At 45.5% G+C, this 26,367-nt stretch overlaps 1 protein-coding gene across 23 annotated transcripts in view; it reads left to right on the forward strand.

The window, feature by feature from the left end:
- CAMK2G (calcium/calmodulin dependent protein kinase II gamma) overlaps positions 1-26,367 on the forward strand; it is a 254,088-nt gene that overhangs the window by 113,516 nt on the left and 114,205 nt on the right. For 11 of the 23 annotated variants that reach the window (XM_074591292.1, XM_074591288.1, XM_074591296.1 and 8 more), the window contains exons 1-2: positions 20,524-20,753; positions 22,589-22,683. In XM_074591292.1, coding sequence (XP_074447393.1) covers positions 20,689-20,753; positions 22,589-22,683 — 160 coding nt within the window. In that variant the 5' untranslated portion in view covers positions 20,524-20,688. Of the gene's footprint in view, positions 1-3,025; positions 3,193-20,245; positions 20,754-21,041; positions 21,199-21,970; positions 22,064-22,588; positions 22,684-26,367 lie in introns of those variants that run through there. The other 12 variants (XM_074591309.1, XM_074591307.1, XM_074591308.1 and 9 more) reach the window with 8 other exon arrangements.

The following is a 26,367-nucleotide window of genomic DNA, read 5'->3' on the forward strand; positions in this document are numbered from 1 at the left end:
CTTTGTTTGCATCTCTGTCACTGGACTTCCTCAAGGAAGCTAAAATATTTTGTAGTAAGAAAAACGGTGCTATTAGGCACGGGCTCAAGACATAATGGAAATACCCCATGCAGCGTAATCCATTTTTAATCGGTCACATCATTCAGCTATGACTAGTTAGAGAAGACACCGGAAAAAAAGTGTTTAGCCTCAGAAACACCAAAATGTGTTATAAAAGTATAAATATAGAAAATGAGTAAATCAGAGTAAAACTAATAATATGGAAAATCTCAGCAATCAATCATCATGCAATGGCTGAGATTATTTCAGTATATTACACTGAAATACATGGGCCTGAAATAACATATTTTTTGCTTTGGGTTACGCCATTAATATTGTCAAGTTTTGATTCTTGACTACTGTATTTACCCAAAAGGAAGTCTAGCTTCTTTTTAAGTTAAGCTACTTGGAAAAACACAGGTCATTCTGGATTCCATCATTCTCCCTTTAGGTCAATATGGTAAATAGCGTCTGTTTTTTAAAACAGAGCAACTATTCAAAAGCTTTCTTTTTTTATTCAGATTTCATAGGGTATAGGCACGGCACAAAACTATCCTACCATTGTGCCTCTACCTTTCTTTCAAAGTTATCATCTCTGTCCTATCCAGTCCTTAGTCTGCCCTGTGACAACCAGTGAGGTTATCTGCCAGTTGCACTGGGCAATTTTCTGGTATCTTTTAAATGCCTCAGCTATTGAATAGCTGTAGGAACATTGGTTACAGGTCAAAGCCAATTGTGCTAATTACTGTACAAACACAAGACAAACAGAGCACCCAATGCATTCTCTCAAAAAGTACAAGCTAAGTGAAGTAACATTTCTAAGCATCTATGTCTAAATTGTTAGCTGGTAGTAGATTTGTTTTGAATCTTCTATTCAGTATAGTGACATCGAGTATCTCTTTATTGAGCCAGTGAAGAGGCTTTGCCGCGTGTCTTTTCTTCTTTAGATAGATATATAATGCATTGCCTACAACAGTGAGTTACAACTTTGCTCTCTCTCCTGAGGGTGTTTAACTGGGGTTGGATGACACCAGGTGAACGCCAGTTGGTGTTCATTAGCATGGCTTCGTCTGCCTTAGCAAAGGCAGGCCCGTGTGGCCCAGATGCCAGGGTGGCATCTTTATTAGCAGTGTAATGGGCAAGGCGGGTTTGTTTCAGACTGACTGGGGCTGTCTCGGTGAGTCAGGTGTTGTGCACACTACACCCCTACAGACACTGCAGCACGCCGGCTAGCTGTGTGCGGCGAGGAGCTGGTGGTGTGTACGTGTGCTGAAAGCACTCAGCAGTCCCCACGTTAGATTACAGGAAGTTTTGTTGTGTATTTCCTAGACATAGTTCATTTACAAGAATCAGCTAGGCAGCTGCCTTGTAAGAGCAGAGTTTCTGGGAAAACCTTCCATCTAAACACAAATTTTTGTATCAATTCACAATAAAGTTTAAGCCAGCTCATCATAGGCATGACGGGGCTTCTGCCTATCCAAACCAGTCAAATATATTTGCAACCTACTTCTAGTGGGAGGTGTCCCTGCACGTGGCAGGGGAGTTGGAACTAGATGACCTTTAAGGTCCATTCCAACTCTAACTATTCTATGATTTGCTTGTTCACGCTAAAAAATAATTGGGAAACCTTTTTTTGCATCTCTGATCCCTTTGTGAGAAGGGACTAGGGCTGCTTGGAAGCCCTGGGTGCCAGGGAGCAGCAGGGGCAGGTGCAGCCCCAGGGAAAGGAGCTGGCAGCAGGGACTCCCCGCAGGGCAGGCAGGGCTGTGCCTACACAGGCTGGACCACTGTCGGCCAGCATTGGCAAGCAGGGCGGGCAAGCGCCCAGCTGCCAGGTGAGCCTGTAGAGGCACGTCTGAGGTCAGGCCACGAGCTGAGCAAGGCAGGGAGGTGTGAGACCAGGGACATGCCTACCCTCAACTCAGCTTCAGCGCTGCTCCTGAGCAGAAGTAACAGTCGAGCCCTGTCAGCCCAGAGCTGGAGCCCAGGCAGCTACACCCTGGGGCAGGGGAGCTGCATGCAGCGCCCTGGCAGGTAGAACTTGCACAGTCCCACGTTGCGCTGGCACCTGGGACTGGGTGGTGATGCTGGCCAGCATGGACTTGTCTCTGTTTGTTCAGACATGCACCTAGTTGTTTATGCAAAGAAATACAAAGTGCCTGTTTATTCACAGACAACACTCGTATCAGTAAGGCTTTGGCTATAATTTCACCAAGGTATGTAACTGCAAGACTTTGGTTTTTTTTCGGTACAACCCATTTGTCAAAATAAAACAGTTCAAAAGCCAAAATCTTTATAAATTGTGAAATCAATGATTTGCCTATTCCTGATGTGTGAGAAAGACAGCAATTAATCACATCTAGTATTGACATAGTATTATTCAGCCAAATTACAAGGTGAGATATCATTATTTACATAATCTAGAGGAGGAAAACGGGTCTCAGAGAGGTCAAATGAGAGGTGAGCCAGCATGTTTGAGGTCAGTCTCCCAAGAATTAAATAGCAGACTGATTTTATTTTATTTTATTTTTTCCTGAGAGATACTGAACATCCACAGCTTGCTTTGAAATTACTGGGAACTCGAGCATTTCTGAAATTCAGTCTGTATTTGTGACCCACTTGTACTTCTAAATAGACATGTAACTTCTGGTGCAGCAGTTTGAGCTAAGCACCTTGCGTACAGAGAAGTCACACCTAGCTCTTATGGAGAAATAGAAACTGGGAGTCATGACTGAAAATCCTATTAACATTCAGTTTTATTGTAAAGTATCCGGTTATCCAGGAGCGGCAGGGTATAGATTTGCTCCATTGCTCTGTTTGAATCTGCCAGTTTCCACTAGTTGTCTTGCTGATGTTTTTTCTGATTTTAGTGCTAGGTTTGCTCACAGCTGCAAAAAAAAAAACACCTGGCTGTGTGGTCTGTGTGGTACAGCTTTGCTGAGGCAAAGCTTCCTAACCATCTGACATTTGGTTCATCTCTTGCTAGTGAGAAACGCACTCCACGTTTGGGGCTGAGACTCCACACAAGCCCCAAGAAGAAGCCTACGCATCTGGATTCCAAGGGGCTGGATGAAGCAAATTGCAACATTTCCCATCACTCAAGAGCGCCCAGCTGTAATCAACACCCCCACTGCACCTCCAACCCACTTCTAGGTGAGTCAAAATCCCAGAATACCAATTGCCCAGCGGAAGGAAGTAATGAATTTCCTTCATACGTCACCATCTGGGACCAGGGTCTGAAATCTTTTGGGAACAGCCTCCAGATGGACATTAGCCTAGAACTGGACTGTTCCCAAAGGTTTGAGGAACGCCTCTAAGCACTCAACTAAGGTGCATGGCTGGCTACCCATGCCACTAATTGCCAGGACAGTTCACAATCAGACCAAATAACTTTTGCCAAATCTGAGATTCAGGGTTGCTTTTACTCACAATAAGGGTTAATGCAGTAGCTCCATAGCTCTGTAGCTATAGTGAGCCGCTTTTACTGTAGGGTCTTATAAGAAAGCACATAGGCCTCCGTTGATACAGCTCCAAGATGTGCAGTTAATCAGGCTCACTTCTTTGGCTGGGTAGGACATGCCTGAGATCCATCCTTTCCTTCCCTACTCCCCAGGGTACTGGCAAAATTTTGCAGAGAAGCCTGCATGGCACAGTGTGAACTAGATCTGCTGTAGAATAGAGCTTATTAGTGCAGCTCTCCCATCTCTTCCAAATATCACAGTTGTCTTCACATTTTGAAAAGCAATTAAAATCAACAGCACGTAACATATTACAGCTGTAGTAAACATTTCCCTTGGCCATGGCAAACAGCCCTGGGAACTCTAAACTGCAAACAACAGCCCCTCCTCCTGTTTGCAACGGGGATGCACATTTAGGTTCAAAACACAGCAAAAGTGATTTTTCTCCCAATTTTTTGTTTGCCCTCCCACCTTGGGAGCCACAACCTCCAGAGTACTGAATCCAGAAAAATCAATTCCCCTGAGCACACTGGGGCTTATTATTCTGGAGTTTATGAAAAGCATAAACTCTAGTAGAAACAAGTATTAATCACGGATTGCTGAGAGGGATGCACACCCTATATTGTATTCATTTCTCACTGGCTACAGGTTTGTCTGGTTAATCCCAGACACTGATATTCATTAGCTAAATGAATACACCCACAGCAAGAACAGAATGCAATTGTGGGGTTGCTAGTTGGCATAACTTCAGTGACTGTTAGCAAGTCTTCATCCTTTATACACCAGTTGTCAGTCATAGCCCTGTATGCGATTTATAGGAGAGATAAGTGCTATCATCATCTCTCAAATAAACAGATAGAAACAAGAAGTGTGAGGCTTGTCTGAGGCCACTGTGGAGCCAGCAACTGAAAATCTGACAGCTCCAGGCCTGTGTTTATGAATGTAAATTGTCTGATGGCGTTGGTCTTGTCTTACTGGTCACAACTCTTGCAAGGTGCATTAGTTCACAAACAGATCCTTTATTTGAAAATAACTTTTCAAGAATGACAAGCTCTCACAGCCTGTGTTACATTTAAACTGGATGTTGTCACAGAAATGTGCCGTGTCACATGTTGTTTTATCCCTTTGTTCAATTCCTCCTTCTCGTTGAGTTTGCAATTAAGTGTCTTGCAGGAAATTCCCAATTTTGATTGGATTTGTTGATTACTTGCTGGGGCATTGCAGGAATTAGACTGTGAAGAACAGTGACTTGAGGAAGGCAAGCACCACACACAGCTGTTCCCTCTTACACCTCAGAGCCACACCAAGCCTTACCATGTGGGTCAGTGCTCAGTTCTCATCGTCCACACTACGGGCTGAATTGGGGCAAGTTTTAGATTTACAGGAATCTTGAGTTGCTGTTGGCGCAGTAGAAAATCCAAACCCCTGCAATTTGTACGGCCTGCATAAACCCAGTCATCTTATTTTAAATGTTTCTGTCAGTGTAAATTTTTGAACAAGTTTGAGCAGGTTGCGTCCTTAAAATTTTTGAGTAAAATTTCACAGACTGAGAAGGACACAAAGTACCACTCGAAAAGAAGTCGCTGCCCTGTAAGATTTTGAATACCCAACTCATAAAAACAAGTCCTTTTGTGACTCTGCCCGCACCCGAGGAGCAGCGAGCCCCGCCGCATCCTGGGGGCTGCCCGGGCTCCGCTCCCCGCCGGGACCCGCCACCCTCCGCCGGCCGGCACCAGGGGCGGTGGCACCGGGCGGGGGCGCCCCCTGGTGGCCGCCGCCCGGCACAGCACGGTACCAAGCGCCCTTCCCACCCTCCCAGCGGGTCCGGGGTCATCGCGTGGGTTTCGCACTCGCATGCGAGTATTTCCGTCGCTCTTCCAGGTGTATGGAATGCACTTAGAATCATAGAATCACAGAATGGTTCGAGTTGGAAGGGACCTTAAAGATCATCTAGTTCCAACCCCCCCTGCCCTGGGCAGGGACACCTCCCACTAGACCAGGTTGCTCAAAGCCCCATGCAGCCCGGCCTTGAACACCTCCAGGGATGGGGCATCCACAGCTTCCCTGGGCAACCTGTTCCAGTGTCTCAACACCCCCACGGTAAAGAATTTCTTCCTAATATCTAATCTAAAACTAGCCTTTTTCAGTTTAAACCCATTACCCCTTGTCCTATCACTACCCTTCCTCATAAAGAGGTAGGGTTAGGCCCCCTTTAGGTACTGGAAGGTTGCTTCCTGGAGCCTTCCTGGAGCCTTCTCTTCTCCGGGCTGAACAACCCCAACTCTTTCAGCCTGTCTTTATAGGAGAGGTGCTCCCGTTCTCTCATCATCTTCATGGTCCACCTCTGGACCCACTCCAACAGGCCCATGTCCTTCTTATGTTGGAGGCCCCAGAGCTGGACACAGTAGTCCAGGTGGGGTTTCACGAGAACAGAGTAGAGGGGCAGAATCACCTCCCTCGACCTGCTGTCCATGCTGCTTTTGATGCAGCCCAGGATACAGTTGGATTTCTGGGCTGTGAATGCACATTGTCAGGTCATTCTTGAGCTTCTCATTCACCAACATCCCCAAGTCCCTCTCCTTGGGGCAGCTCTCAATCCGTTCTCCACCCAGCCTCTATTTGTGCTTGGGATTGCCCCAGCCCATGTGCAGGAACCCCAACCAACTTGCTGGTGGGCTTCTCAGATTGCTCTGTTCTTCATCACACCCGGCTCACATATGTCAGGCATCCCTCTGGATCACTTCCCTTCGCGCCCCAACAGTGACGTTTGTGCTATTACTGAACGGTGGATTTATGAAAGCACCGAGGCCTGTTCACAGCAAAGTGCCTTGCGGGACCAGAATTCAACATTTTAAGCCTGTTAGGAAACGGCAAAGGGAATTGCATTACTGTAGATATGCGTGTGTTCTACAGAGGGGAAGGTTGGAAAAGACTTTAAAGCTCTTTCAGGCTTCAGAGGAAAATAATATATCAATAAATACAAACCAAGTGAGAAGATCATGCAAAAAATTGAACTGAAGGTGGGAGCCAGTTTCATATCTTAGGATGGGTTCTCTTGGTTCTCCCAAGGGCTATGTACCTCTGCTGAGGGCTGTCGTCAATCTGTGCAGGCCTAGCTGCTGGCTGGAGGGAGCGTTGGGAGCCTGCTTGGGACCATGAGATCTTACCCAACTCCTTCAGGAAGTACTAGCTCAGTTCTGCCCGGTCAATGCCACCTTCATACCCCAGGGCTCAGGCTGGCGGGGTAGGAATGGTGGTGAGTGCTGCTTATGAGTCGGTGGAGGTCGGGGCAGACCACTTGGGGAGGAGTGTCTTTCTGTAGGTAAGACAGGCCCCAATGTACTCTTTGGCAGCAGAGATGTGAGGAACTCTGGAGGACCATGGCACCCTGTTGTTCTAAGACCTATTAGCCTGTTACTCATCTAGCAAGTCTAAAGCTACCTGGCTAGGTGAATTCCAGGGAAAAATACCAGGATTAGCTTCCTAATGGAAAGTAAAAGTTTGTAGCATTTATCACAGTTGCTTTCTCTTCTTTCTTCTTCTGAATCCCTTTGTTATTTTATATGCAAGTTTCACATCACTTTTCATTTGTTTGATTTGTTTCCTTTCTAATTTGAAGAGTCACAGCTTACTTAATCTTATCTGTTAGAGCGGCATTCCACATATTTGGCTATTCTTGTTGCCCTTCTTACTTGTGAATAGTAATGGTCAGCTCACAGGCCATCACTTCATACATGAAGCTGGGATTTTTTTCCCCACAAGCATCACTTGACATTTATCCGCAATAAATGTTAGTGCAGGCAAGCGAGAAGCAGCAGAAAAAAGCAAGAGTGGAGAACTGTGGGCTGCTGCCTTCTGGGGGCAGTGTGCGCTTGTGTAATTACAGTAACCATGATCAGCTTTATTTCTCCAGTGCAAGCTGTGTCCTTGTTGTTTCAAGAATTTCTCTTATGCTGGAATACCTCCCCATCGGATCTGGTCTGGTTCTTTGCACCTCCTGGACTTATTAACACTGGGGCCATTACTTGAGGTTATTAAGTAAATTCTTTCCCACACACACCTCCAGTTGCCAGAGTTTTGTCTCTTTTTACTTTAGATCTCTTTGGAGTCTTTTTCTTTTTCTACCCCCCCCCCCCCAATATATATAGGCATGTTGATTTTCCCCTTATTATCCTCTCCTAGTAGAGAGCTATTTGAAGGGAGCCTATAGAGATATCCCTTGTGGAGATTGGGATTTCAGCAAAGGTTGTCTAGTCAAAACAGCTAAAACCAGTGGTTAGAAGTTCTCCCGCCTGTAGTGTGACCCATATCAGAAGCAAGTAGCACCTTCAGCCTGGAAAACCTTAATTCACAGTACACTCCTCCTGGTCGCTGAAATATATGCTTTTGGGTCTTTGATTTATCATCTGTCACAGTGTATATACAAACATGGTATGGCATGATTATTTTCTGAAAAACACAAGAAATTAATAATCGAGATAGGTTAGTTTGTTTGTTGTTGTGCATCCTCATGCTTAGAAATGTTTTGCAGCAAGAGCTTTCTGAGGTGCACACATAAGAAATGAGTACCTCATAGCTAGCCCAGCCTGATGTTAAACCTGAAGTAATTTTCAGGAAAAATTACTTAAGTCAATTATGATGGGATCGTGGGGGATGCTTCTACATTTTCTCTTGTGTTTTTCCCCTCTTTTTTATATGTAGTATTAAAAGACTGTCTTAAATAGATTCTTAGAAATTAAATTTGAAAATACGTACTTGGCTATCTTGTATAAATCAGGTATTTTCCTCAAATATATTCATGAATATCCATCAGTTCTCTTTTAAATAGTTAAAAAATACTGAGTAATAGGGATAATTTCATAAGTGACAAAAATATCTTTAAAACTAGGAAAATGAATCTAGATGAGGGTTTCTGATTACTCCATTGAGATAAGTGACACAGAAAAGGGAGAAATTTCTTCTGAGTCCTTTTTCCAAATACTTTTTTGCCTTGACTAGGTGTAATGTTGTCCGGCCATGACTTATTATTCCAACTCTTTTATTATCTCATTTTTTTGTTGTATATCACTGTGGAAATACTTGCTAACCTGTGCAAGTAAGTAGCCCACCTCCAAAGAGCTCTGTTTACTTCCAAGAAGGCACAATAACCGTTCAGTAGAGGAAATGATTTACGATGAGAAGGCAGGGTCACCTACTTCAAGATCCGATTGTAAGGTTAGACTTTAACAAAGGAACACTAAGAAATGAGCACAAAGAAGGTTTTACAGGCGCAGAGGACAATAAAAGCAGAAGTTGTAATGTGAAGAGTAAGACACACAGCTGAAGCTGATTGAAAGGAATATAGTTTTGCAATGTGGGTAATTCATAACCCCTTGAACTGGAAGTGTTTTCTTAGCTAATTAAACCATTAGGATTAAATAGTCTAAAACGACTGTTGTGGATGTGGTTTTAATCCTTGGGCAGTCTAGAGATCTTGGCAGGTGGGGTCTCTATACCTCGGAGAGGTTTATGTGCCCAGTTATCCGGCCTCAGCTCCCCTCGCAGCAAGCCTTCACCGTTGCCTTCTCCCTCAGGCCCCGCAGCAGCTCCACAGGGCCAAGGCAGCCGCTGCCGCTGGGTGTCTCTCGGCGATGCTTTCTTGAGGACGTCTGAGCATCTCAACACTTGACTGGTGATCAAAACTCTTCCAGTGCAGCACACAATTCAGCTGAGGCTCTCCTCCTTTCTACTAACATTCTTTGACTGTTAAGGAAGAAATTTGAAGCCATTTGGTTTGGACTGTCTTTCCCGGTTTTGTGTACTGGGATATCCTGATGACATTCCCTTCTCACTGCTACCTGTAGGACTTGAGATACTTGTTTTATAAATGCTAAATTGCATTGGCAACGGATTGCTGTTTCTCCCCCAGTGGCCTCTTTTTTGAGTCAGTAGTAGCAGGACTGTTTCTTTAGTCCCTGAAACTTTTTCTCTTTCTCACCTTCCACTCAGATGTTCCACATCTGTTTTAACTGTATGTAGCTTGCATATTTTTCCTTGTTGCTTCTTAAATCTTTACTGCTGCAAAACTTCCTGTATACACTACGGGCTGGCTACTCCTCCCACTTGTGCTGGATGCACTCACATGGGGATGGGATCATTCCCAAAGGGCATGCGCGCTTCCCAGGTGGTGCTGAAAACCTCAGGCGAGTCCTGAAGGTCACTTGTCCTCTGCTCCTGTTCCTAAAGCTGTTCCAGAAGCAACTCACGTGGACAGGGTTGCACACAAGTCCAGTGTGTGCAGGACATTGTTGACTGTCAGCCTGTGCTGGCATTTGGAGAAGTTACACTGGAGGCTTGAATTCTGAATGACGCTGTTGCTGGGCCTTGCATTTGCACTAGCCTATGGCTAGAGCAACTATGTGTTGTGTGTTTGGGTAGAACATTATGCTAAGATGGTGGGATGGTAGACTTTGGGCAACCAGAAGCCATTGAGTATAAGTGTCCTTTTCACGTAATACAACCCTTGCTATTGTACTGGCTATAAACTTAGTAACTAATAAAGTTTTAGTTGGGAGAAAGGTGTTGAAAACACAAGATCCTAGTCTCTGGCAATCAAATAAATTTCTGCAATGTTTGGCCTGTTAGCAGGTGGACAAAGACAAGCAAGTAAATATAAATTTAATGCATGAAGTGTGCATGGTGTCTATAAGAAGGCTGCATCTCTAAATCAGCTGGGCGGGAATCACAGCTCAAAACTGCCCATCACAAAGTTTCATATACAGAAAAGTACAAAAGTTACTGGTACTAAAGCAGGTCTGTTGTCACCTGTACTGGACAGTCCCATGTGCCCCAAAACCTGGTGATCTAGGCAGTCACCTTTGTGATTTCAGTCTTGGTAAATATGCTTTAGAAAATGATGAAGAAACTGTTTCAGTTACCAGGAAGTGCATACCATCCCAACGGAACAAGAGGATTATAACCTCTGGACAAAAATGAAGATATAGATTGAAATAAATAGGTAATATTTAGGCTTAGAGAGCATCTAAGTTCTTGACAAAAAAATATGGGCATGATATGAAGCTAATCTCAAAACAACCTGTTGTAGCAAGAGAAATGGAATCATATGGGAGCTCCAAAAGTTTTGTGTGTGCCTGTAAAACTTTTGAGTTTCTTACTGTAATGGTATTTCTAGTGACATGCAATACAAAAAAGTTTTGAACTCCTCTGTTCCCCCTGCTGAAGGGAAGTGCGAGCTAGGAATAGGATTTTCAGCTCCTCAGCTAGCATCATGCATTTGTCAAATGAATTACCCCAGCTCCCAGGCCGACGCCATCCCAGCCCTGGTTTGGGGGCCATCCAGTGGAGACAGGGACAGTCCAGACAGTGCTTTCACCTACCTCCGTGCCCACCTAGGAGCAGAGACAGATGCCAAAGCTGAGACAGATGTTAGTTCTGTGGATTGTATTTACAGCCAGCAGGTGTGATTTCCACAGGGAGCTTGCTCTTTCCTTCAGAATGACAGCCCAGTGCTACAGCTGCGTGGGATCACAGAGTTCATGTCCTCTTCCAAACACACTCAGAGCCAAAAGCTAAATGAAGTTTCGCCCATAATTGTAACAACAGTATCTGTTTTCTCATGTAAACATAAAATGCTCTGTCACTCTTTCTCTGACCCACCCACTAGCCTATCCTTCTTTGCTGTAGGGAGCTCGCTTTAAGTTAGCTGTGTCTGGATCCTTGGCCTTTACGTATTCTGACATGTTTTCGTCTTGGAATATATATGTAAAGATGCCTTTCATTTATCCTTGCACAGTTTATGGTGCCTCTCTGCTTTCGTTCCCATTTATGGGGCTGTAGTACATAGACTCACATAGGCTACGCACCATCCAGTTGCATGTGCACATGCACACCTCAGCATGAGTCACCTTGTCCACATCTTCGTGACTAGAAACACAGTTCTGCTTCATGCATTCGCACGCACTTCTGTGATTTACAAGTATTCAAGAGACACACAGCCACGCGCTAGCATCTTATTCTGCTGCTGTGATGTAGTTTTTGCTAGTACTTTTTGAATGTAATGTAAGGACATTAAACATGGAAATAATACCTTCCTCTGCAGTATAGAAATTCCTTTAGATACTTTGAGAGCTTCTGAATGTGCAAATATTTGTGTTTCCGCACAGTCAGGTGTATTTGCCTCCTGCCCTTCAAAGGCAGGAAGTCTGTGTCACTGCAGACTCAGTGTGGTGGATTCTTAACAGGGATCCCAACCCAAACTGACAGATCTTGGGTATAATTTTTTTAACCTGTCAAGAACCATCTTTTTTTCTTTTGCATTTTATTTTTATTAACAAGATACAAGGAACAAAGTACACTCAGAAGGAGGCATAGAAAGCAGTAACATTTGCAGCCACTCCATAGAAAAGTGTCGCAGGAGCATAACACAGGTTTAGTGAGTTTTTAATTGCAAATGGCAGTCCATGCTGAAGGCACAGTTTTGGGGAGAAATCTGGTGAGAGCTGCACATTTAATTCAGAGTGGCACCACTGCATTATCTTCACACAAAATCAAGATCAATAGGAAAGCGTCTGTATCTTTTCATATTGGAGGAGCGACCTGAATTCTGCCTTTCCGTGGCTGCTGCACTCCCCTGAGGTCGTGAGAGAGCCACTGTCCCGCGCTCCGCCTCATTTCTCTCATTGTAAAACATGATTTACTTCACTTATTCCCACAGGTTTTGTGGCTGTTAATGGGGAGCGTAAATCACCGTTCTACTATTGCCCTGGCTGGGAAATCAGGCCCATCTTTCTCACTGTGCGTTCTCTGTTCGTCACACGCAGGCAGAACTGAACCCTGGAGAAACTGGAGAGCCCAGCTACTGGGTGGAGGCTTTGCTGTGGTTCCCAAATACCCTCTTGCTGCGCTTGTTGGCTCAGGCTGTGTTTGTAAACATTCACAGGCCCGCTCCTTTGGATTGTTCTTTGGAGCCAGATTTTCTTTTGATGTTAAACAGGATGTGTGTGCTAATTAATTTATTTTACTCAGGGTAGGAAATTGCTGCCAATGTTCTTTGGAGAGTCCTGTGAGCCATCTCTCCCCTCACATAAACATTCAGGCAATTTTGGTTAAAGTGTTTATTTTTTTTAACTATGCATAAATGTTAATCTGGCTGTTTTACAGCAGAGAGGTTTTACAGGCTCCTTTAAAAATGTCAAGGTCATGTTTAAACAGTTACTGTTTAAACTGAGGAGATGAAGCACTGGACCAAGAGGATTCAGAGGTGAAAAAATGAAAACCAATATTTTCTGCTAACAGGTGCTATTTGAGAGTTTAGCGCTGGTGAAAGTGCTGGTGAAATACTTGGAGACTGATTGCTTCTGCATCTACTCCTTTGTATTTGTACCGTGGACATTGTTAGTGAAAATACACCCTTCCTGCCTTAGTCCTCAGTTGAAAGGACTTCTGCCCGGTGATGACAGGAAAGCGCAGGCTCTGTAAACGTTGACTTCCTGAGACGGCCAGGAGGGGCCAGTTCATGCCAATTATGGCAGTGACATTTATGATGTGGAGGTATACTACTTCATGGTTTGTAATGGTCCAGGAGGCTGTGGTGATTAAATATTGCTTGTGAGCTCTCCCAGATTCAGACTAATCTCTCAGGAGAAAAAGGATTGAGAATCCCGGTACTGGATGATTCTGTCATTTTGCATATTATAATGCAGCACTCCCACTTGGGTAATGAGCACAGCGTGCTTCTTTTCAAAACTGAAAACTTTCAAACTGCAAGTTTGACAAAAATAGTCAAGCTTTATGGAATGCTATTAAGTTATATTTAAGTTGGAAGAAAGCAAAACACTGTATTTTTTTCAATAACTTCCTCTTTTTGTGATAGCATTAAATAACTCCAGTCCTGGTTTGATGTTCAACTGGTAGGGTGTTACGATTTGAGAGCTGATGCAGCTCAAACTGATCAGTCTATCGCATGCTACTAGACATGCACAGTATTTTACCAAACAAGACCAGACAGACGCTGTGTTCTGAAGAGACTGCAGTTAGAGACTGATCTTTCGAGATACTGTATGATGGCAGATTCCCCAAGGGAATGATTTGGTCTCTGTAATCTCAAGTGTCTACAGACACTTCAGTGTAGGTTTGGTGTCTAGCAGTCTTATTCTAGGACAATAATCCACAGCCATTTAAATCAAGACCTAACTGAGAATTTAATGGAAAAAATTTAGCATCTCCCCAAGGATCATACCATAAATTCAGCTGAGATGACAAGAGGAAGGAATTGCAAGATGGATAGTGTGAGATACATGAAATTTATCTTTCATTTGAGTTGAATTCAAACAGAGCTAGTAGTGGCCAAATGTTATGATGACTTTAGTGATGAGAGTGAAATTGGAGGTTTTCCCAGTGATCTGTGCTCCATTTTAAAAAGCAAAGAAACAAAATTTGTTGTAGCTGGCACTAAATGGAAGTCTTTTTTTTAGCAGTAGCAATAGATAGCAATGACTGACCCACAGAAACCAAACTGCTCATTTCTCATTCCTTTTGGTTATGGGTGACCCACAGCAATGAAGGAGTTGCTTGTTCATATTCTTCTCAATGCTGTGAAAGACAGCATTCAGCTCATGAGGACTGTCCATCCGTCATCTTTTTTGCAGTACTAGCCTTCCCCTGGACAGAGATCTCATTTAAAAAATGAGGGAGACCCCACCCTAGGACATGTCATTAGTTTTCAGTATTCACTCAATAATCAGTAATGTATAACACCATACAATATTTTAAGTTGGTAGGGATATCTGGGATATAGGGAGAAATCTGTGTTCATCCTTTACATAACAGTCATTGAGTCACACAATCTTGTTTAAACAAACAGTGTGAATCTTAAAATAGCCCCTGGACATTCCACCGCGATGGCCATATTCAAATGAATGTTCAAGATGCTTCCCCACTATCGTATACCAACACAGTAACCCTTCAGTGACAGCAGAGCCGTCCAAAGACAGTATTAAACTACACTCAGCACTGGACACGCAGATCTGTTCACTTGCTCTGGTGAAGCACAAAAATCTGCTTCTCTGCCATCCCCTCACCAAGGGAGGCAACAGACATGAAACATTTTGAGGCTAAGCTCATCTGAGGGTGATTTTGACATACTAGTTATTGTTACTGGATAATTACTACAGGAATTCGTGGAACATGACCTTGTTGACATATAAATGGTGGGAAACCGTGCTCTTCACCTGATTAACAATTGACATCGTCCAGTTTCAAGAAGATAGGAACGAAAACTTGAAATTCTTTGAATGCAATACTATTAATAGTGATAAAAATACAGAATTAGAGGAAATTGTTCTTACTGCTCAGAACATTTGTTTGGTTTCCATAATCCTCACTGTTTTTTTTTCTATAGGGTCCTATTGATACATTGCAAAGGATAGTTTAGATATGATAAAAGCATAAATATTTTGTGGAACTGATCAGTTTAGAGAGCAGACAGTAGACATTGCAGCTCAGCATTCAGAAATTGTTTAGTGGTATCTCTCTAGCAAAGAAAGGTTCAAAGAGAAGGCTGGAAAGGCTACTCTTCTGGAGCTCACTCAGTTTCTAACCTAGAGGTCAGGCTAGTATTGGAGGGACTTGGATTTCCATGAGATGAGAAACATAAAATCAGGCTGCTGCAGCCCCTTCGGTATGGGTCTGCAGGTGAAGTACTCAGCTATTCAAGACTGTCCATGTGTTCTCCTCCACCAGGCTTTGCCTATATCATGTGTCCTGAACAGACTGTGAAGTCGGTCAATAAACCTGGTATTGATCCCTCAGTAAAGGTAGGATAAGGCTCCAGAGAAAAGACTGTGCAGAGTGAGTTTATGGCAACTAAATGAGCTGAATGTGTACCGAATACTTCCCTTTCCTAGTTGGGGACCTAAGCCGTGCTTCTGAAATCCAAAGTCTCAAGCACTTCAAGCTGAGAGGAAAATACCTCATGTCTAGGTGGCTTGCAAAAGTTCCAGTGAAAGCCAAGTGTCCCCATGAGTCACTGGGGGAGCTGAGGAACAAGGTGGGCCACCAGCGGGTACACAGAGCCTGCCTGGGGGCACTGAGACCCTGCCAGACCGCAGACACCCCCTCTGTTGTGTGAACTCCCCTGGGGACAGTGACCCTCAGCACTGAAGAGCAGAGATGTATAGAAGAGGGCTGGCCATTTGGACACGCCTCCTGACCCTGTCTCAGAACAGAAGAGAGCACTCAGTGACATTAAAATAGAACAAATTTGCAATGATATCAGGTTATATGTTTTATGAGCCATATAATTAACATGCGACACTCAGTGCCATGGGATATTATTGACTTAAATAGCTTAGTAAGTATCAAAAAGGATTAGGCATTGACATGAAACAGAATAGCATATGCACTGACACAAGCTAGGATCAAAATTACAAGGGCTACCAATCCTTGTGCTTCAGGGCATATTTTGATCATCAGCTTGGGGTCAGGAGAAAAGCCACTCTCTAATCGAGTAGTATGCAGTATGCATGGGAGCTATAGTTATATAGATCTCTTTTTTGGCCTGTTTTGATTCCTTTCCCTTCTCCTTCTCTGTCTTCCTTTCATCCCCTCCTGTTCCTCCTCCCTCACATTTATCGTCTGCAATAGGTCACTACTGAAGACAAGACACTAAACTAGATGGATGGCTGAATAGTCCGTACTAATAGGGTAATTTAATGTTTGCTTCTCTCCAGAACTCTAACGTTTATTTCAAATATAAATTTTATATTCACTCGCCAAAAAGTTCCTCTCTTTCCAACCTTCCTTCTATGCATGCTACTTTGTATTTTTATCAGCTACATCTCCAAATCCACTTCGGCTTATTTGAATCATGATTTTTCAGAGGTAATAAATGAACCTCAGTTTGGGAGAAGGAAGAGAACAACCAGGCACGTTAAAGCAGCCTGATTTTTCTGATAGATACGCAACAATTGCTTAAGTAAAAAAAATTTTGAGAGATCTTATATTGTATAGCCAACATGAATAATCAGCCATGAAAATAGGGGGTTTTTTCCTGCGTACCTGACAGTGAGTCTGTGGACAGTCCTGATAAAATGATGCATGATTTAGGTAACTCTTAATTTTTCTTTGTAGAGTCTGAAGCAAAATAATTGTTAGGAATTAAGATGATGCAATATTTCACACAATTCTAGGGTTTCGGGTGTTCTGGTTTGTATTTTCATGTGTTACTATACTGAAGTAGTGCAAGGAAAGCCCCACATAAGAGTAGGGGAGGTTGAATTTTATGTCCTGTAAATGCCTTGTGAGTGATAAGACCTACCTGGAGTTACTCTCTCTAAATAGACAGACTGGACAGCAGAGGCATAGAGAAGAAAGATTACTTGATTCTTTGTGGGACCCCAATTTAACGGCAGAAAACCAAAGAATGTCTGTTTAAAAAAATATGCCTACTTATTCCATTCATTGCTAATTTTTTTATTGCTTCTTGCCTTCACTCTCACAGACCGATTTCTAACTCCACCCATTCTTACCCTTCCCAGGTCCTTTATTTTTGCTAACCCCCTCTCTTCATATCTGGCACTAGCCAGCACTGCTCCACTCAGCACACTGATACACGCTGCCCTTTGGCTTATTCAGCCTTGCTGGAAAGAAGCTACCGTGCAGCTTCTCCAGCACCCTTCCCATTTTCCACAGTGGGTTGAATTCCAGTTAGTTTCTGTGAACTCATTTTGTAGTCCTTTGCTCTGCTTCCCTAAAGACCAATGCTTTTGTGTTATTGCCTTCCCACAGACATTCTTTAACGTGCCAAAGCTGACCTTAGGCTCCATGGACCTGATCCGAAGTCCATTAGCATGAGAGGAAATGTCCATTTACACCCATGGGCTTTGCATTAAATCCTTTGCATTTTACTTACTTTCTTTAGTGCCTCTTACTCAGCTCCAGTTATTAAAATCAGATTAATCCCTGACAGATCCCTGACAGTTCAGTGTACTGTATAAGCCAACCTGTGCTACTTCAAAAGATAGAGACCAAAACTGCTGCTCCACTAATGTGAAATCTGCAGCTCGCTAATACTAAAAGCAAGGCATTACTTCCAGATTTCAGTCCTGCATAACTGAGGTCAGAATCTCACTGTTCATTAGCTGAATCTGCCGTTACTAGCGCACAGGCTCTCTCACAACCATTTCTTACTGTTCAGATATTTTCTGGTCGCTACAACATTATTCTGCCCAGGCACTGTTCAAGATTCACCTCTGTTTGCGGTTTTACTCTCAGTACAAGTAGACTGCTATGTCAGCCAGAACATCAATATTTCTTTCTGTTGACACAATACTCTCTTATCCATATTGCCACCCCTCCTCCTGCTTCATTTTGTCTACATTCCTTTTGAAAACTCTACTCCCGTAATTTAGTCTCCCACTCAGTACTTGGTTTAATCAAGTCTGTCACTCAATTTATATCCCACTTCTCGCTTAACACAAGTTTCTCGGTTAGCAATCTGTTTCTGTAGCACTTGCTATGCATAACACATGGTTAGCTTTTTTTTCCACACTTGCTTCTCTGTTCCCTTTCTGATTTCCAGACCTCACTTTTCCTTGTAACACTTAAAGATGAGAAACTTCCTCATCTGCCTCCCTCTTTTTATGTTCCTTATGTATTTTTATGAGACCACTGCAACCAGGGCTTCTTAAATATCATTGGGTGCTTTGTGTAGGGCACAGAACAGTCCCCGAGTCCAGTTAGAACAGTTTTCAACTGCAGAGTCTCACTCAGTTTAATACATAGCTTTAGGTAAACCTCTCCTGTTGCTGTTATTTCTTTGTTGTGGCTTGTACCCCTTTCCATCTTTATCATCTTTCCTCAGTTTGTAGGAATACAGGACACATGCAAAAAAGTTCTCTCCCTCTGGCTGCTCATTCAGTACAGTGTGCTAAAATCTGCTCTTAAACATCCACCCTCAGTTTTTGTGTTGAAGAAGAAAGAGCGGAACAGAGTCTTGTTCCAGTTGCTCCGTGCATTTTAACACAGGGGACTGGTTTGCACGTGTCTTGTCTACATCACCTAGTGCAACCACAGCACAAACTTAACAGCTCGCCTTTCCTGCACAAAGAACATCTAATTTCATTTTGGATGGTGGACAGGCACTGCAGGTTGTGTGTCAGCAACATTGCCCACCACCGCATCTGGAATATCCTACTTGGGTTTCGTGTTATCAGCCAATTCCCCCGGTAAGGACCTTGGGTTGTCAGATTGCTTTCCTCCTCATCCACAGCTCTTCCAGCTGTTAAGAGAAACTGGTGGACCACTGAATGAGGCTGTTGGAGCTGGTTTAGCTCAGCAGGAGGCAGGTTCACTGATTGGCACCTGTTGGATAGATCATTTGTTGGCTCTTTGAATTATTCTGCTGGGTCAGCAGGTTTCCAGGTTTAAATGCTGGCATGGTGTAAGACGCAGAATGCTGTTGTTTCATAATCACCTTCTAGAAGTACTGCTTTGTTATAATGCTACTGTTATGTTGTCCTACTTTTGCTATCTATTTTCTGCATAGGCTGGGTGAATTTTTGCCCACTGCGTTACTTGGGTGTAGACTTTGCAGCACTGGGCTGGCTGCATTTAACCTGGAGATGGGGAGTGGGGGGGAATGATATGCTGGTGGCTGCTGTCACTGCTTTTCATGTGATTGAATAACATGTCGATTTCCTAGTCTGGTCACAGAGCAGTAATGCATGGTACTTATACAGTACTTTTCATTTTCAGATCAGTTTAATACTGTTCCCGGCTTATGGTATGCTCATCTGTCTCTCTGTATGTTCTTGCCACAGCTCACGCTCCCAGTCGTGCCGGAGAGGCCAGAGCAGTCCTCCCTTCTCTGGCTGGATCAGTGACTGCCCTATATAAATCTGCGTATTAAGCAGATTTGGCAATTGTTCAGACAGAGACAGACTCACTTAAGTAAGAGGTGAAAACAAACTTGCTTATAAAGGCACTGCAGACAGCACTCTCGGATGGTATGCTATTAAGAGACAGAACAGAGGCTGGTTTGTTTTCTTTTGCAGTTGGAGACTGATGATTTCTGTTTGTCTTCTGCGTCCAAGTCCCATCACCATAAACCATACGTGTGTGCGAATGCCGGGGCTCATTCTTGAGCAGTTTCAAGACATTTCGCGTGTTACCGCTCCACCTCTGCGCCAGAAGGTTCATTTCCCCGGGGACTCCTGCACGCACCCCCCGAGGCCGGGAGGCGCGATGGGCCCAGCGCTGAGGCGGGTCGGGAGGAGGACTCGGGGCTCCGCTGCCCCTGCCGGTGGGGGCAACGCGGGGCGCCGGATCCCCCGCGCTGGGCGGTGGCCTCCGACTGCGGCCAGGGCGGCCGGCAGCTGCCTCTTCTTCCTCCCCGCGCCTCCTCCTCCTCCTCTTCCACCGGCCAGAGCGGCAAGGAGAGCCGGGCGGCCGCTGGCTGCGGGCCGGTGCAGGCATAGGCCGGGTAGCCCGGCACTCGCCCCGCTGACGTGCGCCTGGGGGAGGGCGGTGGCCCCCCCTTCCCGCTGCACGCAGGAAGTTTATCCGGCCGCGGCTCTCCCCGCCCCGGGCGCTGCGGCCCCGGCCCGGCGCCCCCCGCGGGGTGAATTCAGAGCGATACCCCACGGCGGGCCCGACCGGGGGGGCTCCTCCTGGCCCCGCAGCCGCCTGCGGAGCGAAGTGGATGGGGGGGGAGGGTTGAGCTCGCCGCAGTCTGCCTGCCCACCCTCCCTCCTTCCCTCCCTCCCTACGCGGGGGCGCTGACTGCAGTGCCCGCTCCGCCGCCGGCGGGCGGGGGGGAGGCGGCCGCGCCCCGGCTGCAGCCCCCTGTGCGGGCGGGCGGCGGCGGCGCTGCGGGCGCCCCGGGAGCGCCCCCGGCGGCCACACCCCGCGGCGGGCCGGGGCTGGCGGAGGGGCGGAGGGAGGGGGCCGGCGCGGGGTGTCTCCGAGCCAGTTCTCGCGGTGCTGGCCAGGCTCAGCCTCCTTCCCCTCCCCGGCGAGCGGTGACTGTGCACGGCGGAGCGGGGAGCGCCGAGCCGGCAGCGGGGGGAGCCCGCGCCGCCCCGCCGAGCCAGGAGGGAGGCCGCCGAGCAGTGCGCCCGCCCGGCCCGTCCCGGCCCGTGCCGGCCGCCTTGCCCCATGCCCCAGCGGCGCTGAGCCTCCCTGCAGCCCGAACATGGCCACCACGGCAACGTGCACCCGCTTCACCGACGAGTACCAGCTCTACGAGGAGCTTGGCAAGTACGGAGCCCGCGCCGCGCCCCGCCGCCCGCCCCGGCCCCGGGACCCGGCGGCGCTGCCGGGAGCCCCGTGCCGGAGCCCCGGCTCTCCCGGGAGCCGGAGGAGGATTAGCCGCCGCGCTGTAATCCTGCTCTCCAGCCCCGCGTCCACCCCAGAGGCATCGCCGCTGGGAGGGAAAGGTGTTTCTGCGCCCCTGGCTCGTCCCCGCCGCTGGATGGGGTGTCCCCGCAGCCTGACCGGGGCTGCGCGCTCCTGTTGCACCCCGGGACTTCCTCTCTGCCCCCCGTGCCCTCCTCAGGACCGGGCTGCCGCCTTCTCCTCCCCGCACCGTCCCCCTGCTGCACGTTGCTGTCCCCTTCAAGTGTTTGCGCGCTGGAACGCGGCACTGTTACGGCCACTCCGCGATGCTTTGGTCCCCACTTCCTCGTCCCTGCGAAAGGACCAGGTGCTGCTGCTGCACCGCGCTTCTCTCTCCCTCCCGCCTTCCTTCCCTCCCTCTCTCCGCACTTGTCTCTGCATCGGCAGACCTGCTCTGCACCCTCGGATAGGGTTTTGCAGGGGGGACCTTCTTGCCCCCTGCAAGCAGCGTAGCAAGGGCCAGGGTAGGATGATGGGGACAGTGCTTTCCTGGGTGCTGCTGCTCACCCCCTCCCTCCCTTCCTGCACCAACTGCTGGGCTCTGCTGCATCTCTTCAGCCCGGTGTCCCTGTCCCTCCCCGTGCTGCTGCAGCTGTGTGTCACCAAGCCCGGGCCCCAGTGCCGGTGCTCACCTTGCTGCTTATTGGTTTGTATGTAGAGGTTGAGGAAGGGGAGAAAAAGGCAGGACTCTGCGGTATCGGGAGGATTCAAGCTATTTTAGGCTCTCCGTAGGGCTAACTGTCTTGTGGGGCCCTTGTGCAGCTTCTGTTCCCTTTTCTTATACTTTAAATATGTACATTTGTCCATAGACAGGAGTTCACGGTCTGAAGGACTTGGAATTTTCTACTGGTTTTCTCTTTATTTGTTTTTTTCCCCTTTTCAGATCTTTCCTGTAAAGCCAGTTGTTATTCTTTTCCCACCTGGTTTTGTTAGTTTTCTTTTTTAAAAGAAGGGACTGCTTTCAAGCGCTCATCTGTGTAGTTCTGTAGATTTTGAGTCCCTATCTTTTCACCTTGGTCTCTGTTGTATTATCTCTTTTTTCCTCACAGATATCCTTCCTCCCTCTCTCTCAGACCTCCGAGTGGCTCTTTGGAATAGTTGTAGTAATATCAATAGTTCCAGCTTGAGAAAATGTACAAAGCCTCGTAGCTTCCTACTCACTTCATTAATAGGTACATGCTTATCCCCATTTTGCAGGTGGGTAGACAGATGTAAGAGAACTAGTAACTTCTGCAAAGTGTTGCAGTAATTTTGTGACCGAGCTGGTGCTTGAACGTGGGAGAAATGAGTCCTGGTTGTCTGATGTAACTGCTGGGGATGATACTGTCTTCGGGAGATGGACTTACCAGCTAGTGTTTGTAGCGTCATTCTGGGCTGCTTGTCTCCCGTTCATCAGTCCCTTCATGTCTTGCTTCTGTGCCCATATGGTCTACGTCTCCCTGCACAGTGTGGTGTTCTTACTGCGCTGTCTGTGAGGGGGCTTGAGGGGTCTTCAGGAGGCTTGAGTACCGTATAGACTAGATTTTATTTGCTGATCAGACAGCACAACACTGTGTATCAGATTGTCATGTGTTGTTTTCCTCCTCTGTGTGTCTTCTGCCCTGTCCTTAATCCGGTCCGCTCTGAGGATAGAAATTGCTGCTACTGTATTCTCATTTTCAGTTTCATAGCTCCTACTCTCTTTATTTTTCTTCTAGGGGAGCCTTCTCCGTGGTCCGTAGATGTGTAAAGAAAAGTTCATCACAGGAATATGCTGCAAAAATCATCAACACCAAAAAACTGTCAGCCAGAGGTTAGTGGCTCGATATGCCCTTCTTTCTTTTATTAATAGAAAATAATTCACTGGAGTTGAAGCTGTAGTAAGTTTAAGGGATCTGAAGTTACTTGTCTGAGTCATTTCAGTGTTACAAAATAATTGAGTTGTGTGGCAAAGAGGAAATTAAAAGGAGGCGGCGCAAGATGATAGAAAAATTCCTGTATCTGGAAATGGATACCCTGTGAAGTGATGTTGTCTTTTTTCTTTTTGAGATCTTTCTTCTGCAAGCTGAGCTAGAGGTATGTTTATAGAAGATTTATCTATGTGTGTGTGTACCGATCACTCATAATAAAGAGAAGCGTTGCAGACTGATTTTGCTGAATGTCTTTTCTACCTAGGAGATCTGTCTTACCAGAACAGACGTGATTGGTTTTTTTGAAGGATAGATGCTATATGCCTTGCTCCTTTCATGCTGTAGTTAAACATGGTGTGTTTGGAAACTAAGTTTGCCTTCAAAGGCAGAAGTAGGGTGGAGAAATCGTGGGAATTTGACTTCTCAACAAATTAGAACAAGTATTTTTTGCTTCTGTTAGTCCCGGAGACTTCCAAAACCTAACCAGACTGTAGTCTTATGAAAAGAGAAAAAATCTTAACTGTTCCCCCAAGCTGTTGGTCTTCTATTCTCCAGGGACGTACGTATGCACAAAGGGTAGTGTACCCTGTAGTATGCAGGGAATGTGTGTCTGCTAGTGTGCAGGGAATCCCTTACAGGGATTAAAGTTGCTTTGTGGATGGGGTGATGGAGGAGAATGAGAGAAACTGAACTACAGTAAAAGATGCTGAAAGCAAGAGTGCAACAAGTTGAGGTGCCAGAGGCAGCTGTTTCTAGAAGAGGTGAACAAGACAAGATCTAAGTCCTTACAGGCCTTTCAGATTTGACAAAATTAATGTATTAGGCCCTTAACTGTCTTGCTAGCTGAATAGATGGCTTAGTAGGGGGGCTGACTGAGAAATGAAAAAAAAAAAAAAAAAAGCAGGAGGAGGAGGCAAACGATCTTGATAAATTATTTAGAAATGAAGAATATTTTGCCTAATCACTATAAAGAAGAAAAATAGAATACGTATTCTCCTTTTTGCCAGAATACAAAATGTGGTAAGAGTAGAAGACAGCTTGAAGAATGGCGAAAAATTTCCATTCACTGTAGTTTACATGGAGAAGTAGTGTCAGAAGTGGAGAGTGCCGTGCTATGACGGTTGATTTGTTTGTTTATTTATTTCCCCAGACTTGTGGAAGTAAGCATATGTGATAATGTGCTGTTTCTGTATCTAGCCCGAGTGAGATCGTGTTGGGGACCAACGAGTGGAACCCTAGATTGTTTAGGAGGTGGCTGCAGATCCTGTGAGAATTGGTGTCCCCTCCATGGTCAGGTGACAGTGCCTGCTGATGTAGGTGGGATATCCAATCTCTTGAGTTCAAAATTAGTTCAACTTAATATGGGAGAGGTTTGAAGGGTGGCTTTGCTTTGCTGACAGCCATTAATGCCGTGTTACTCCGCAGAGTTCCCTGACCATTCTGTAGTGAGGACTAAAGCTCAGGAGAGCCATCTTCTGAGACATTAGTGGACGCAAGCCTGCTTAGGGAAGGGAAAGGGTAGCTTGATAAACTGATCACAAATGAGAAACCGTTTTCTTACAAAGGAGGTGGTATTGAAGTTAACTCTAGAGATAAGAAAAATGGGGAAAACTGCAGGATGAATAGAGTTGAAACAAAATTCAGAAGCAGAAGAACTGAGTCAGTTTTAAAGTGTTTGGGCACCTAATGAGTTACAGAGGGAGCAATATATAGATTCTAATTGTTTTTCATATTAAGGTGATGACAGTTTTATGAACCAGCAAGTAGGAAATGTAAGTATGGGTGAATACGGGCTGTGTTTTGATCTACTACTTACTTTCTAGATTTCATACCTTCCTGTAAATAAAATACATTGAGGATACTAGCCTGGTCCTCAGCTACATAACTCGAGGCAGCTGGCAATGATTTACTTACAAAGATATTGGCTAGGTAGAGGGCAAGTGTGGGGAGAGCCAAGAAAGGAAATGGATGTTTTTGCTAGTATGGAAGAATAGCAGAAACAAGGGACTGATCAGGTTTCGTTGAAGTCTTATCTGAGGACTAAAGAATCTGCATTTACAGTGAAAAGTGGATAGCGACTTCAGCTGAATATATAGGTTCCTCAGTTACTCCAGCTGTGTTTGCTGATAGCTCAAGTGGTTTGTACAAAAAGGGACTGAATATTTTGATAGCGACTTAGTGAATTCACCTTGGAATAGGTCTTTAAAGCACCGAAGGAAAATGCATGCTATTTAGACATTGCAGCTGTAAATCAGTGATTAGGGAGATTCGATTCAGCAACCTGAAAATGAAAGTCTTGGGGACAGGCATTTTAGAAAGCTGTCTCCCACAGGAGGAGAATTACGGCATTAATTCTGCAGTATCCTGGATATATGTTGCCTGATGCTTCCTTTCCTGGAGCTGGCATTTCTCCCTGGGGAGGCCATGTTTCTGGCCAGCAATACATAGGCACGGGGATCTCCTGCACACCCAAGTGTGTGCCTGCCTGTGGCACAGGGTCACCCACCCTCCTGGCCTCCCTCCCGCGTTGTTGGTTTTCCTCTCGGCTTGGTCACAGCACCAGAATATTCCCTCATGTGAGGACACCCAGCCCTTCTTCACCATAAGTATAGCTACATTTATATTTTTCTACCTTTTAGCAGAATTTGGACCTGCATAGATACCTGGTGTAGTAACTGCTACTTCAAGAGCCAGCGTCTTGCTGCTGCTGAGAAATATGTGTAGCCCATTGCTGCTTCACAGAAGTTTTGCCTGCTGTAGTGCTTCCCTTGATTATGTCCAGGGAAATGGTAACAAAGCCTTGTTCTCCTTCCACGGTACTTCTTGTTGCCTTTATTTTTCAAGATTCATGATGAAGAAGTACTAGATAGCTGACTGGGAAGTGCTGATTAGCTTGCTGTACGTAGCTGAAAAGGAGGAAGAGGAACACTTAGGGGTGAATTGTATGCATTTAAAGGGTTCTGTGTTACTTGACATGTTTATCAAACTGTTTTCTTAAACCAGTAAAGAGTTGAAGAGGCATGGGACTGTTACAGGGCTTCTCTCTGAAAGCAAGGAGAATGAACGTGGTGCTGGTCTTTGTGAAGGGCAGTCCTAATAACTTCAGTCTAGTAATCTTCACCCTTTGTAAAATATGAAGTCAGATGTTAAGAGGAGAGTCTGTTTCTCTGTTGTCTATGATTTTTGGATGTGTGTTCTCTCTTTTTTTTTTTTAATAAATCATGTCAATAAGAGTTGGTCTAGATTAAAAATCACATTTCGGCTTTAATGAAGTATTTGCTATTATTCATATAGTGTTGATGGTTAAGACTGCCCAGTGAAGAGTATGCCAAGAACTTTAATGTTAAATAGGGGCCGAGCGCTTGTGGAAAGGGAGGGGAAGCAGACTTCACCTTAGTCAGCGTTCAGCTGACGTATAAGTGCAGTGGTTGTTACACATGGGGGAAATACAATGCTTCAGTCATCTGAAATTCCTATGGGATTGAACGCACAGGCTTTTACCAGAGCTACGGGCAGAGGGAAGTCATTTTTTGGAAGTTGTCTTTGTGGGTGTCACCAGAATACTTTTTGAACATGAAAATTCATAG

This window comes from Larus michahellis, chromosome 6 (genome assembly GCF_964199755.1).
Source record: "Larus michahellis chromosome 6, bLarMic1.1, whole genome shotgun sequence".
Lineage (NCBI taxonomy): Eukaryota > Metazoa > Chordata > Aves > Charadriiformes > Laridae > Larus > Larus michahellis.